Consider the following 12,225-nt stretch of genomic DNA (forward strand, 5'->3'; position numbering starts at 1 on the left):
TGGACCAACTTGTTGTGTAGATTGCGACCTCTTCTGTACACAATGAGTGGTGGGTTCTTAAGGTCCGATGACAGCATATGCCGGTGGTTTTTAATAGCAGCGTTGAGCGAGTTCAGGGTGTTCTTTAGCTTTAGGGGGTATTTTTGGGGGGTCATACCAAGGATCATTTTGCTATTTGATTTTTTGATTTTTTTTTTAATGAAAAAATGTATTTGGCCTTACTGCTATTAGCCCATACAAACGCATTGAATAACAGATTCACTACATGGAACAACAGATAGTCCCCCCCGAAAAAAATCGAAAGGAAGTTTGTTCTGAAGTGTCTGTTCTATATCTGAACGATATGAGAAAGATCAGGAAACATTTGCTTGTTTTTTTATTTTTTATTTAACCCCTTATTATTTTTGGCACTAAACAGTCTCCATACACTGTACTTCCATTCATTCTTGTGAGGCCTGTGGGTGTCCTGGAGCAAAACCAACATGTACGTGTTCGTGAGAGTCTCACCTTTCCACAGAGGGGTCATATCAGTGTGTAGCCCAAACCGTTCGGACGCTACAGACAGAAGTTGGCAGATCGGCTGTACCGACTTCAGACGAGTCCCAAGATGCTTGTGGGGGTCTCTACAGACGATTTTGTGATAAGACCGATTTTCGGGATGTCTCATGGTCTGACAAACCCTGCTCTGGCTCTGTCACCTTTCACCCCAGATGGGGCGGTGCGACATCGGCGGAAGTGCGACATCGGAAAAAAAACATAGCTTAAACTGACAGATTTTTATGGGGATTTTTTAATGACGCTAATTCGATCTGACAGCGCTTCTCTCGTTCCTCCCCATAGACAAAAAATGACATCAATATATCGATAACACTTTAAGATCCTATTCAAAAAATATTTTTTTTCATTTTGATTGTTAACAAAACACATTGTTATCAAAAAGGCTGATCCCAGATCATGCCTCCTACTCTGGGATGCTTTGTGAATATGTGCCCTGACCTGTGTTGTGTCCCAGGCGGAGATCGAGTCTCGCGTGGAGTTGGAGCGGAGGCTGAAGCAGGCTGAGGAGGCTCTACAGAACCTGGAGAAAGGTCTGAGCTCTCTGGAACGCTCCAAGGAGAAGGACGACAAGATGAAGGGAGACGTCAACAACCTCAGGAGTGAGCTACACTAACTGCACACACGCACACGCACACACACACACGTACATACATACATACATACATACATACATACATACACACAAACAAACACACACACAGACATTCTTCATGAGTCATAGAGAAACACACTGTCATAAACACTTCTACCCACAGGTTCAGTTAACCCAGAATAATTCATAAAGCGGATCAGTTAACCCAGAATAATTCATAAAGGGGTTCAGTTAACCCAGAATAATTCATAAAGCGGATCAGTTAACCCAGAATAATTCATAAAGGGGTTCAGTTAACCCAGAATAATTCATAAAGCGGTTCAGTTAACCCATAACAATTCATAAAGGGTTCAGTTAACCCAGAATAATTCCTAAAGGGGTTCAGTTAACCCATAAAAATTCATAAAGGATTCAGTTAACCCAGAATAATTCATAAAGGGTTCAGTTAACCCAGAATAATTCATAAAGGATTCAGTTAACCCAGAATAATTCATAAAGGATTCAGTTAACCCAGAATAATTCATAAAGCGGTTCAGTTAACCCAGAATAATTCATAAAGGGTTCAGTTAACCCAGAATAATTCATAAAGGGTTCAGTTAACCAAGAATAATTCATAAAGCGGTTCAGTTAACCAAAAATAATTCATAAAGGGGTTCAGTTAACCCAGAATAATTCATAAAGGGGTTCAGTTAACCCAGAATAATTCATAAAGGGTTCAGTTAACCAAGAATAATTCATAAAGCGGTTCAGTTAACCAAAAATAATTCAAAAGGGGTTCAGTTAACCCAGAATAATTAATAAAGGGGTTCAGTTAACCCAGAATAATTAATAAAGGGGTTCAGTTAACCCAGAATAATTCATAAAGGGTTCAGTTAACCAAGAATAATTCATAAAGCGGTTCAGTTAACCAAAAACAATTCATAAAGGGGTTCAGTTAACCCAGAATAATTAATAAAGGGGTTCAGTTAACCCAGAATAATTAATAAAGGGGTTCAGTTAACCCAGAATAATTAATAAAGGGGTTCAGTTAACCCAGAATAATTAATAAAGGGGGTTCAGTTAACCCAGAATAATTAATAAAGGGGTTCAGTTAACCAAGAATAATTCATAAAGGGGTTCAGTTAACCCAGAATAATTAATAAAGGGGTTCAGTTAACCCAGAATAATTAATAAAGGGGTTCAGTTAACCCAGAATAATTAATAAAGGGGTTCAGTTAACCCAGAATAATTAATAAAGGGGTTCAGTTAACCAAGAATAATTCATAAAGGGGTTCAGTTAACCCAGAATAATTCATAAAGCGGTTCAGTTAACCAAGAATAATTCATAAAGCGGTTCAGTTAACCCAGAATAATTCATAAAGCGGTTCAGTTAACCAAAAATAATTCATAAAGCGGTTCAGTTAACCAAAAATAATTCATAAAGCGGTTCAGTTAACCAAGAATAATTCATAAAGGGGTTCAGTTAACCCAGAATAATTCATAAAGCGGTTCAGTTAACCAAAAATAATTCATAAAGCGGTTCAGTTAACCAAAAATAATTAATAAAGGGGTTCAGTTAACCCAGAATAATTAATAAAGGGGTTCAGTTAACCCAGAATAATTAATAAAGGGGTTCAGTTAACCCAGAATAATTAATAAAGGGGTTCAGTTAACCAAGAATAATTAATAAAGGGGTTCAGTTAACCCAGAATAATTAATAAAGGGGTTCAGTTAACCAAGAATAATTCATAAAGGGGTTCAGTTAACCAAGAATAATTAATAAAGGGGTTCAGTTAACCCAGAATAATTAATAAAGGGGTTCAGTTAACCCAGAATAATTAATAAAGGGGTTCAGTTAACCCAGAATAATTAATAAAGGGGTTCAGTTAACCCAGAATAATTAATAAAGGGGTTCAGTTAACCCAGAATAATTAATAAAGGGGTTCAGTTAACCCAGAATAATTAATAAAGGGGTTCAGTTAACCCAGAATAATTAATAAAGGGGTTCAGTTAACCCAGAATAATTAATAAAGGGGTTCAGTTAACCCAGAATAATTCATAAAGGGGTTCAGTTAACCCAGAATAATTCATAAAGGGGTTCAGTTAACCCAGAATAATTAATAAAGGGGTTCAGTTAACCCAGAATAATTCATAAAGGGGTTCAGTTAACCCAGAATAATTCATAAAGGGGTTCAGTTAACCCAGAATAATTAATAAAGCGGATCAGTTAACCCAGAATAATTAATAAAGCGGATCAGTTAACCCAGAATAATTAATAAAGGGGTTCAGTTAACCCAGAATAATTAATAAAGGGGTTCAGTTAACCCAGAATAATTAATAAAGGGGTTCAGTTAACCCAGAATAATTAATAAAGGGTTCAGTTAACCCAGAATAATTAATAAAGGGGTTCAGTTAACCCAGAATAATTAATAAAGGGGGTTCAGTTAACCCAGAATAATTAATAAAGGGGTTCAGTTAACCCAGAATAATTAATAAAGGGGTTCAGTTAACCCAGAATAATTAATAAAGCGGATCAGTTAACCCAGAATAATTAATAAAGCGGATCAGTTAACCCAGAATAATTAATAAAGGGGTTCGAGTTAACCCAGAATAATTAATAAAGGGGTTCAGTTAACCCAGAATAATTAATAAAGGGGTTCAGTTAACCCAGAATAATTAATAAAGGGGTTCAGTTAACCCAGAATAATTAATAAAGGGGGTTCAGTTAACCCAGAATAATTAATAAAGGGGTTCAGTTAACCCAGAATAATTAATAAAGGGGATCAGTTAACCCAGAATAATTAATAAAGGGGTTCAGTTAACCCAGAATAATTAATAAAGGGGTTCAGTTAACCCAGAATAATTAATAAAGGGGTTCAGTTAACCCAGAATAATTAATAAAGGGGTTCAGTTAACCCAGAATAATTAATAAAGGGGTTCAGTTAACCCAGAATAATTAATAAAGGGGTTCAGTTAACCCAGAATAATTAATAAAGGGGTTCAGTTAACCCAGAATAATTAATAAAGGGGTTCAGTTAACCCAGAATAATTCATAAAGCGGTTCAGTTAACCAAAAATAATTCATAAAGGGGTTCAGTTAACCCAGAATAATTAATAAAGGGGTTCAGTTAACCCAGAATAATTAATAAAGGGGTTCAGTTAACCCAGAATAATTCATAAAGGGTTCAGTTAACCAAGAATAATTCATAAAGCGGTTCAGTTAACCAAAAATAATTCATAAAGGGGTTCAGTTAACCCAGAATAATTCATAAAGGGGTTCAGTTAACCCAGAATAATTAATAAAGGGGTTCAGTTAACCCAGAATAATTAATAAAGGGGTTCAGTTAACCCAGAATAATTAATAAAGGGGTTCAGTTAACCCAGAATAATTAATAAAGGGGTTCAGTTAACCAAGAATAATTCATAAAGGGGTTCAGTTAACCCAGAATAATTAATAAAGGGGTTCAGTTAACCCAGAATAATTAATAAAGGGGTTCAGTTAACCCAGAATAATTAATAAAGGGGTTCAGTTAACCCAGAATAATTCATAAAGGGGTTCAGTTAACCAAGAATAATTCATAAAGGGGTTCAGTTAACCCAGAATAATTCATAAAGCGGTTCAGTTAACCAAGAATAATTCATAAAGCGGTTCAGTTAACCCAGAATAATTCATAAAGCGGTTCAGTTAACCAAAAATAATTCATAAAGCGGTTCAGTTAACCAAAAATAATTCATAAAGCGGTTCAGTTAACCAAGAATAATTCATAAAGGGGTTCAGTTAACCCAGAATAATTAATAAAGGGGTTCAGTTAACCCAGAATAATTAATAAAGGGGTTCAGTTAACCCAGAATAATTAATAAAGGGGTTCAGTTAACCAAGAATAATTAATAAAGGGGTTCAGTTAACCCAGAATAATTAATAAAGGGGTTCAGTTAACCAAGAATAATTCATAAAGGGGTTCAGTTAACCAAGAATAATTAATAAAGGGGTTCAGTTAACCCAGAATAATTAATAAAGGGGTTCAGTTAACCCAGAATAATTAATAAAGGGGTTCAGTTAACCCAGAATAATTAATAAAGGGGTTCAGTTAACCCAGAATAATTAATAAAGGGGTTCAGTTAACCCAGAATAATTAATAAAGGGGTTCAGTTAACCCAGAATAATTAATAAAGGGTTCAGTTAACCCAGAATAATTAATAAAGGGGTTCAGTTAACTCAGAATAATTAATAAAGGGGTTCAGTTAACCCAGAATAATTAATAAAGGGGTTCAGTTAACCCAGAATAATTCATAAAGGGGTTCAGTTAACCCAGAATAATTAATAAAGGGGTTCAGTTAACCCAGAATAATTCATAAAGGGGTTCAGTTAACTCAGAATAATTCATAAAGGGGGTTCAGTTAACCCAGAATAATTAATAAAGCGGATCAGTTAACCCAGAATAATTAATAAAGCGGATCAGTTAACCCAGAATAATTAATAAAGGGGTTCAGTTAACCCAGAATAATTAATAAAGGGGTTCAGTTAACCCAGAATAATTAATAAAGGGGTTCAGTTAACCCAGAATAATTAATAAAGGGGTTCAGTTAACCCAGAATAATTAATAAAGGGGTTCAGTTAACCCAGAATAATTAATAAAGGGGTTCAGTTAACCCAGAATAATTAATAAAGGGGTTCAGTTAACCCAGAATAATTAATAAAGCGGATCAGTTAACCCAGAATAATTAATAAAGGGGTTCAGTTAACCCAGAATAATTAATAAAGGGGGTTCAGTTAACCCAGAATAATTAATAAAGGGGTTCAGTTAACCCAGAATAATTAATAAAGGGGGTTCAGTTAACCCAGAATAATTAATAAAGGGGGTTCAGTTAACCCAGAATAATTAATAAAGGGGTTCAGTTAACCCAGAATAATTAATAAAGGGGTTCAGTTAACCCAGAATAATTAATAAAGGGGTTCAGTTAACCCAGAATAATTAATAAAGGGATCAGTTAACCCAGAATAATTAATAAAGGGGTTCAGTTAACCCAGAATAATTAATAAAGGGGTTCAGTTAACCCAGAATAATTAATAAAGGGGTTCAGTTAACCCAGAATAATTAATAAAGGGGTTCAGTTAACTCCAGAATAATTAATAAAGGGGTTCAGTTAACCCAGAATAATTAATAAAGGGGTTCAGTTAACCCAGAATAATTAATAAAGGGGTTCAGTTAACCCAGAATAATTAATAAAGGGGGTTCAGTTAACCCAGAATAATTAATAAAGGGGTTCAGTTAACCCAGAATAATTAATAAAGGGGTTCAGTTAACTTAGAATAATTAATAAAGGGGTTCAGTTAACCCAGAATAATTAATAAAGGGGTTCAGTTAACCCAGAATAATTAATAAAGGGGTTCAGTTAACCCAGAATAATTAATAAAGGGGTTCAGTTAACCCAGAATAATTCATAAATTAGTTCAGTTAACCCAGAATAATTAATAAAGGGGTTCAGTTAACCCAGAATAATTAATAAAGGGGTTCAGTTAACCCAGAATAATTAATAAAGGGGTTCAGTTAACCCAGAATAATTCATAAAGGGGTTCAGTTAACCCAGAATAATTCATAAAGGGGTTCAGTTAACCCAGAATAATTAATAAAGGGGTTCAGTTAACCCAGAATAATTAATAAAGGGGTTCAGTTAACCCAGAATAATTAATAAAGGGGTTCAGTTAACCCAGAATAATTAATAAAGGGGTTCAGTTAACCCAGAATAATTAATAAAGGGGTTCAGTTAACCCAGAATAATTCATAAAGGGGTTCAGTTAACCCAGAATAATTAATAAAGGGGTTCAGTTAACCCAGAATAATTCATAAAGCGGTTCAGTTAACCCAGAATAATTCAGTGTGAGTTGTTTTCCTTCCTCCTGGATAGTTATAGCAGTAAATTATTTCAACTACTGAAGGAACAGAACTATGATCTAACTGTGAAATAAACTACGCTGAACAAAAACGCAACATGCAACAATTTCAAAGATTTTACTGAGTTACAGTTCATATAAAGAATGTGAAATCTATGGATTTCACATGACTGGGAATACAGATATCTGTTGGTCACAGATACCTTTAAAAAAAAGTTAGGGGCGTGGATCAGAAAACCATTCAGTATCTGGTGTGACCACCATTTGCATCATGCAGCGCGACACATCTCCTTCGCATAGAGTTGATCAGGCTGTTGATTGTGGCCTGTGGAATGTTGTCCCACTCCTCTTCAATGGCTGATGCAAAGTTTCTGGATATTGGCGGGAACTGGAACACTCAGTCAATACACGTCCATCCAGAGCATCATAAACATGCTCATTGGGTGACATGTCTGGTGAGTATGCAGGCCATGGAAGAACTGGGACATTTTCAGCTTCCAGGAATTGTGTACAGATCCTTGCGACATGGGGCCGTGGATTATCATGCTGAAACATGAGGTGATGGCGGCGGATGAATGGCACGACAATGGGCCTCAGGACCTCGTCACAGTATCTCTGTGCATTAAAATTGCCATCGATAAAATGCAATTGTGTTCGTTGTCCGTAGCTTATGCCTGCCCATACCATAACCCCACCACCACCATGGGGCACTCTGTTCACAACGTTGACATCAGCAAACCGCTCGCCCACATGTCTGCCATCTGCCCAGTACAGTTGAAACCGGGATTCATCCGTGCCAGTGGCCATCGAAGGTGAGCATTTGCCCACTGAAGTCAGTTACGACGCCAAACTGCTGTCAGGTCAAGACCCTGGTGAGGACAACGAGCACGCAGATGAGCTTCCCTGAGACAGTTTCTGACAGTTTGTGCAGAAATTCTTCGGTTATGCAAACCCACAGTTTCATCAGCTGTCCGGGTGGCTGGTCCCGCAGGTGAAGAAGCCAGGTGTGGAGGTCCTGGGCTGGCGTGGTTACACATGGTCTGCGGTTATGAGGCCGGTTGGACGTACTGCCAAATTCTCTAAAACGACGTTTGAGGCAGCTTATGGTAGAGAAATTAACATTAAATTCTCTGAAAACAGCTCTGGTGGACATTCCTGCAGCCAGCATGCCAATTGCATGCTCCCTCAAAACTTGAGACATCTGTGGCATTGTGTTGTGTGATAAAACTGCACATTTTAGAGTGGCCTTTTATTGTCCCCAGCATAAGGTGCACCTGTGTAATGATCATGCTGTTTAATCAGCTTCTTGATATGCCACACCTGTCAGGTGGATAGATTATATTGGCAAAGGAAAAATGCTCACTAACAGGGATGTAAACAAATTTGTGCACAACATTTGAGAAAAATAAGCTTTTTTGTGCATATGGAACATTTCTGGCATCTTTTATTTCAGCTCATGAAACATGGGACCAACACTTTACATGTTGCGTTTATATTTTTTGTTCAGTAATAGCTACATGTGATGTGTGTTCTTCACCCAGAGTTCTTTGAGGAGTGTATCTGTGCTGCAGAGATCGAGGCCAAGCTCCCTTCTATAATGAAGAATGCTGTGTATCTTCACAAGGCTGCAGCACGACGCATTAAGAGCTGCCGGATCCAGAGACGGGCCTCCAAACACCACTGGTGTAAGTACACAGGGCCTCCAAACACCACTGGTGTAAGTACACAGGGCCTCCAAACACCACTGGTGTAAGTACACAGGGCCTCCAAACACCACTGGTGTAAGTACACAGGGCCTCCAAACACCACTGGTGTAAGTACACAGGGCCTCCAAACACCACTGGTGTAAGTACACAGGGCCTCCAAACACCACTGGTGTAAGTACACAGGGCCTCCAAACACCACTGGTGTAAGTACACAGGGCCTCCAAACACCACTGGTATAAATCCACAGGGCCTCCAAACACCACTGGTGTAAGTACATACACCAGTGGAGGCTGCTGAGGGGAGGACGGCTCATAATAATGGCTGGAACGGAGCGAATGGAATGGCACGAGCCCGTCCTCCCCAATTAAGGTGCCACCAACCTCCTGTGACGCGCACACACACACACACACACACACACACACACACACACACACACACACTCATGTCTCTTCCTCTGCAGTGAAACACTCCCAGTCGTTCGTGGTTGCCCGTGGCGACAGCGGCAGCATGGAGGACCTGAGGGAGACCGCCCGGCGACTGACCTCCGACAGCTGCTTCAGGAAGAGCGTCTACAAGATCATCACACGCCACGACCAGGAGGCCTCCGCCAAGAAAGATGACTGACAGAGAGAGATATGGAGGGATGGATTGTGTTTGGGTATGTGTGTGTGTGTGTGAAAGACAGAGGGAGAGGGAGAGGGAAATAGTGTTTGTGTGAGAGCGAGTGAGATAGAGATGGAAAGACAGTGTGTGAGAGAGAGAGAGAGAGAGAGAGAGAGAGAGAGAGAGAGAGAGAGAGAGAGAGAGAGAGAGAGAGAGAGAGGAGGGAGAGAGGGAGAGAGAGAGAGAGAGAGAGAGAGAGAGAGAGAGAGAGAGAGAGAGAGAGAGAGACCGTAGCTTTACCTCAGTGTAATACTGTCCCACAGTAGCAGGTTGTATTCAAACTGCATTACAAGTGTTTTATTTAAATTATTTTTATTCAAAGGAAATTGTTTATTGCAAAAGGTATAGCAGCTCTCTACTGTCGTACAGCTAAAGCTTCAAGGACTGTTGGAAAAATAACGGATATACACTATCAGTCAAAAGTTTGGACACACCTACTCATTCAAGGGTTTTTCTTTATTTTTACAATGTTCTATTGAAGAATAATAGTGAAGACATCAAAACTATGAAATAACACATATGGAATCATGTAGTAACCAAAAAAGTGTTAAACAAATCAAAGCTGTCATCAAGGCAAAGGGTGGCTATTTGAAGAATCTCAAACAAATCAAAATATATTTTATATTTGAGATTCTTCAAATAGCCACCCTTTGCCTTGATGACAGCTTTGATTTGTTTAACACTGTTTTGGTGACTACATGATTCCATATGTGTTATTTCATAGTTTTGATGTCTTCACAATTATTCTACAATGTAAAAAATATTAAAAATAAAGAAAAACCCTTGAATGAGTAGGTATGTCCAAACTTTTGACTGGTACTGTAGTTATTGAGCCAACACGATATGCCACTGTGACAACGTGATGGTATGAAGTACAGTACAGGCAGAATCCTCAAACCTGATCCTGTGTGACACCAAAGATGTACTCTTTAAAATAGGAATGCAATTGTAAATCAACCATATAGCCAACACACACAATGTAAGTCGACAGACAGATTGTTGTTGACTGCATCGCAGTGCTAGCTGTGCCACTAGAGATCCTGGTTCGAATCCAGGCTCTGTCGTAGCCGGCCGCGACCGGGAGACCCATGGGGCGGCGCACAATTGGCCCAGCGTCGTCCAGGGTAGGGGAGGGAATGGCCAGCAGGGATGTAGCTCAGTTGGTAGAGCATGGCATTTGCAACGCCAGGGTTGTGGGTTCGATTCCCATGAAAAAAAATTAAAAAAATGTATGCACTAACCAACTGAGACTTAAAAACTGTTGTTATTTTCAAGTTGATGAAACTGATCGATATGATGTGTATGTTTTAATCTGATATGAAACCAGGTTGGCCAGGTCCCAGATCTGTTTGTGCTGTCTTGCTTGACAATGACCATAGGAGTTGGCAAGACAGCACAAACAGATCTGGGACCAGGCTAGGTTCAATGCTACTGTTATCTGTATAATCTGTTCTGGACCAGAAACCCTCATCAGACTCACTATAAACAACATCTCACTGGAAATGATAGGAATCATGTAACCCACGTGGCCCTGTGGAAAAGATGCCCTCATGTTTTAGGGCAGGGAAACAAAATATAATTTTGAACCTAATATTGTTGTAATAATGAAACTAAATGCCTTGTTGTAGTTATTAAAGCTGTGTTCAACCTTGTTCTGGTCTGGTTCTGATCTGGTACAACACACTGAAGCCCTATATGACCCCCACATTACATTTATCCAGAGCGACTTACAAATTGGTGCATTCAACTTATGATAGCCAATGGGACAACCACCCCCAAAAAAATTAAGGGGGGGGGGGGGGGGGGGGGTTAGAAGGATTGCTTTATACTATTCCAGGTATTCCTTAAAGAGGTGGGGTTTCAAGTGTCTCCGGAAGGTGGTGAGTGACTCCGCTGTCCTGGCGTCGTGGGGGAGCTTGTTCCACCATTGGGGTGCCAGAGCAGCGAACAGTTTTGACTGGGCTGAGCGGGAACTGTGCTTCCGTAGAGGTAGGGGGGCCAGCAGGCCAGAGGTGGATGAACGCAATGCCCTCGTTTGGGTGTAGGGTCTGATCAGAGCCTGAAGGTAAGGAGGTGTCGTTCCCCTCACAGCTCCGTAGGCAAGCACCATGGTCTTGTAGTAGATGCAAGCCTCAACTGGAAGCCAGTGGAGTGTGCGGAGGAGCAGGGTGACATGAGAGAACTTGGGAAGGTCGAACAACAGACGGGCTGCGGCGTTCTGGATGAGTTGTAGGGGTTTAATGGCACAGGCAGGGAGCCCAGCCAACAGCGAGTTGCAGTAATCCAGACGGGAGATGACAAGTGCCTGGATTAGGACCTGTGCCGCTTCCTGTGTAAGGTAGGGTCGCACTCTGCGAATGTTGTAGAGCATGAACCTGCAGGATCGGGTCACCGCTTTGATGTTAGCAGAGAACGACAGGGTGTTGTCCAGGGTCACGCCAAGGCTCTTTTGCACTCTGGGAGGAGGACACAATGGAGTTGTCAACCGTGATGGCGAGATCATGGAGCGGGCAGTCCTTCCCGGGAGGAAGAGCAGCTCCGTCTTGTCGAGGTTCAGCTTGAGGTGGTGATCCATCATCCACACTGATATGTCTGCCGGACATGCAGAGATGCGATTCGCCACCTGGTTATCAGAAGGGGAAAGGAGAAGATTAGTTGTGTGTCGTCTGCGTAGGCAATGATAGGAGAGGCCATGTGAGGATATGACAGAGCCAAGTGACTTGGTGTATAGCGAGAATAGGAGAGGGCCTAGAACTGAGCCCTGAGGGACACCAGTGGTGAGAGCACGTGGTGCGGAGACAGATTCTCGCCACGCCACTTGGTAGGAAGCGACC

The 12,225-nt window shown here is 39.9% G+C and overlaps 1 protein-coding gene across 1 annotated transcript in view; it reads left to right on the forward strand.

Moving 5' to 3' along the window:
- plekhd1 (pleckstrin homology domain containing, family D (with coiled-coil domains) member 1) overlaps positions 1 to 9,411 on the forward strand; it is a 38,800-nt gene extending 29,389 nt beyond the window's left edge. Inside the window, exons 11-13 of the mRNA XM_045216473.1 lie at positions 1,013 to 1,157; positions 8,564 to 8,707; positions 9,189 to 9,411. Coding sequence (XP_045072408.1) covers positions 1,013 to 1,157; positions 8,564 to 8,707; positions 9,189 to 9,352 — 453 coding nt within the window. The 3' untranslated portion in view covers positions 9,353 to 9,411. The remainder of the gene's footprint in view (positions 1 to 1,012; positions 1,158 to 8,563; positions 8,708 to 9,188) is intronic.
- The last annotated feature ends 2,814 nt before the right edge of the window (positions 9,412 to 12,225 follow it).

Source organism: Coregonus clupeaformis, unplaced genomic scaffold (assembly GCF_020615455.1).
Source record: "Coregonus clupeaformis isolate EN_2021a unplaced genomic scaffold, ASM2061545v1 scaf0716, whole genome shotgun sequence".
Lineage (NCBI taxonomy): Eukaryota > Metazoa > Chordata > Actinopteri > Salmoniformes > Salmonidae > Coregonus > Coregonus clupeaformis.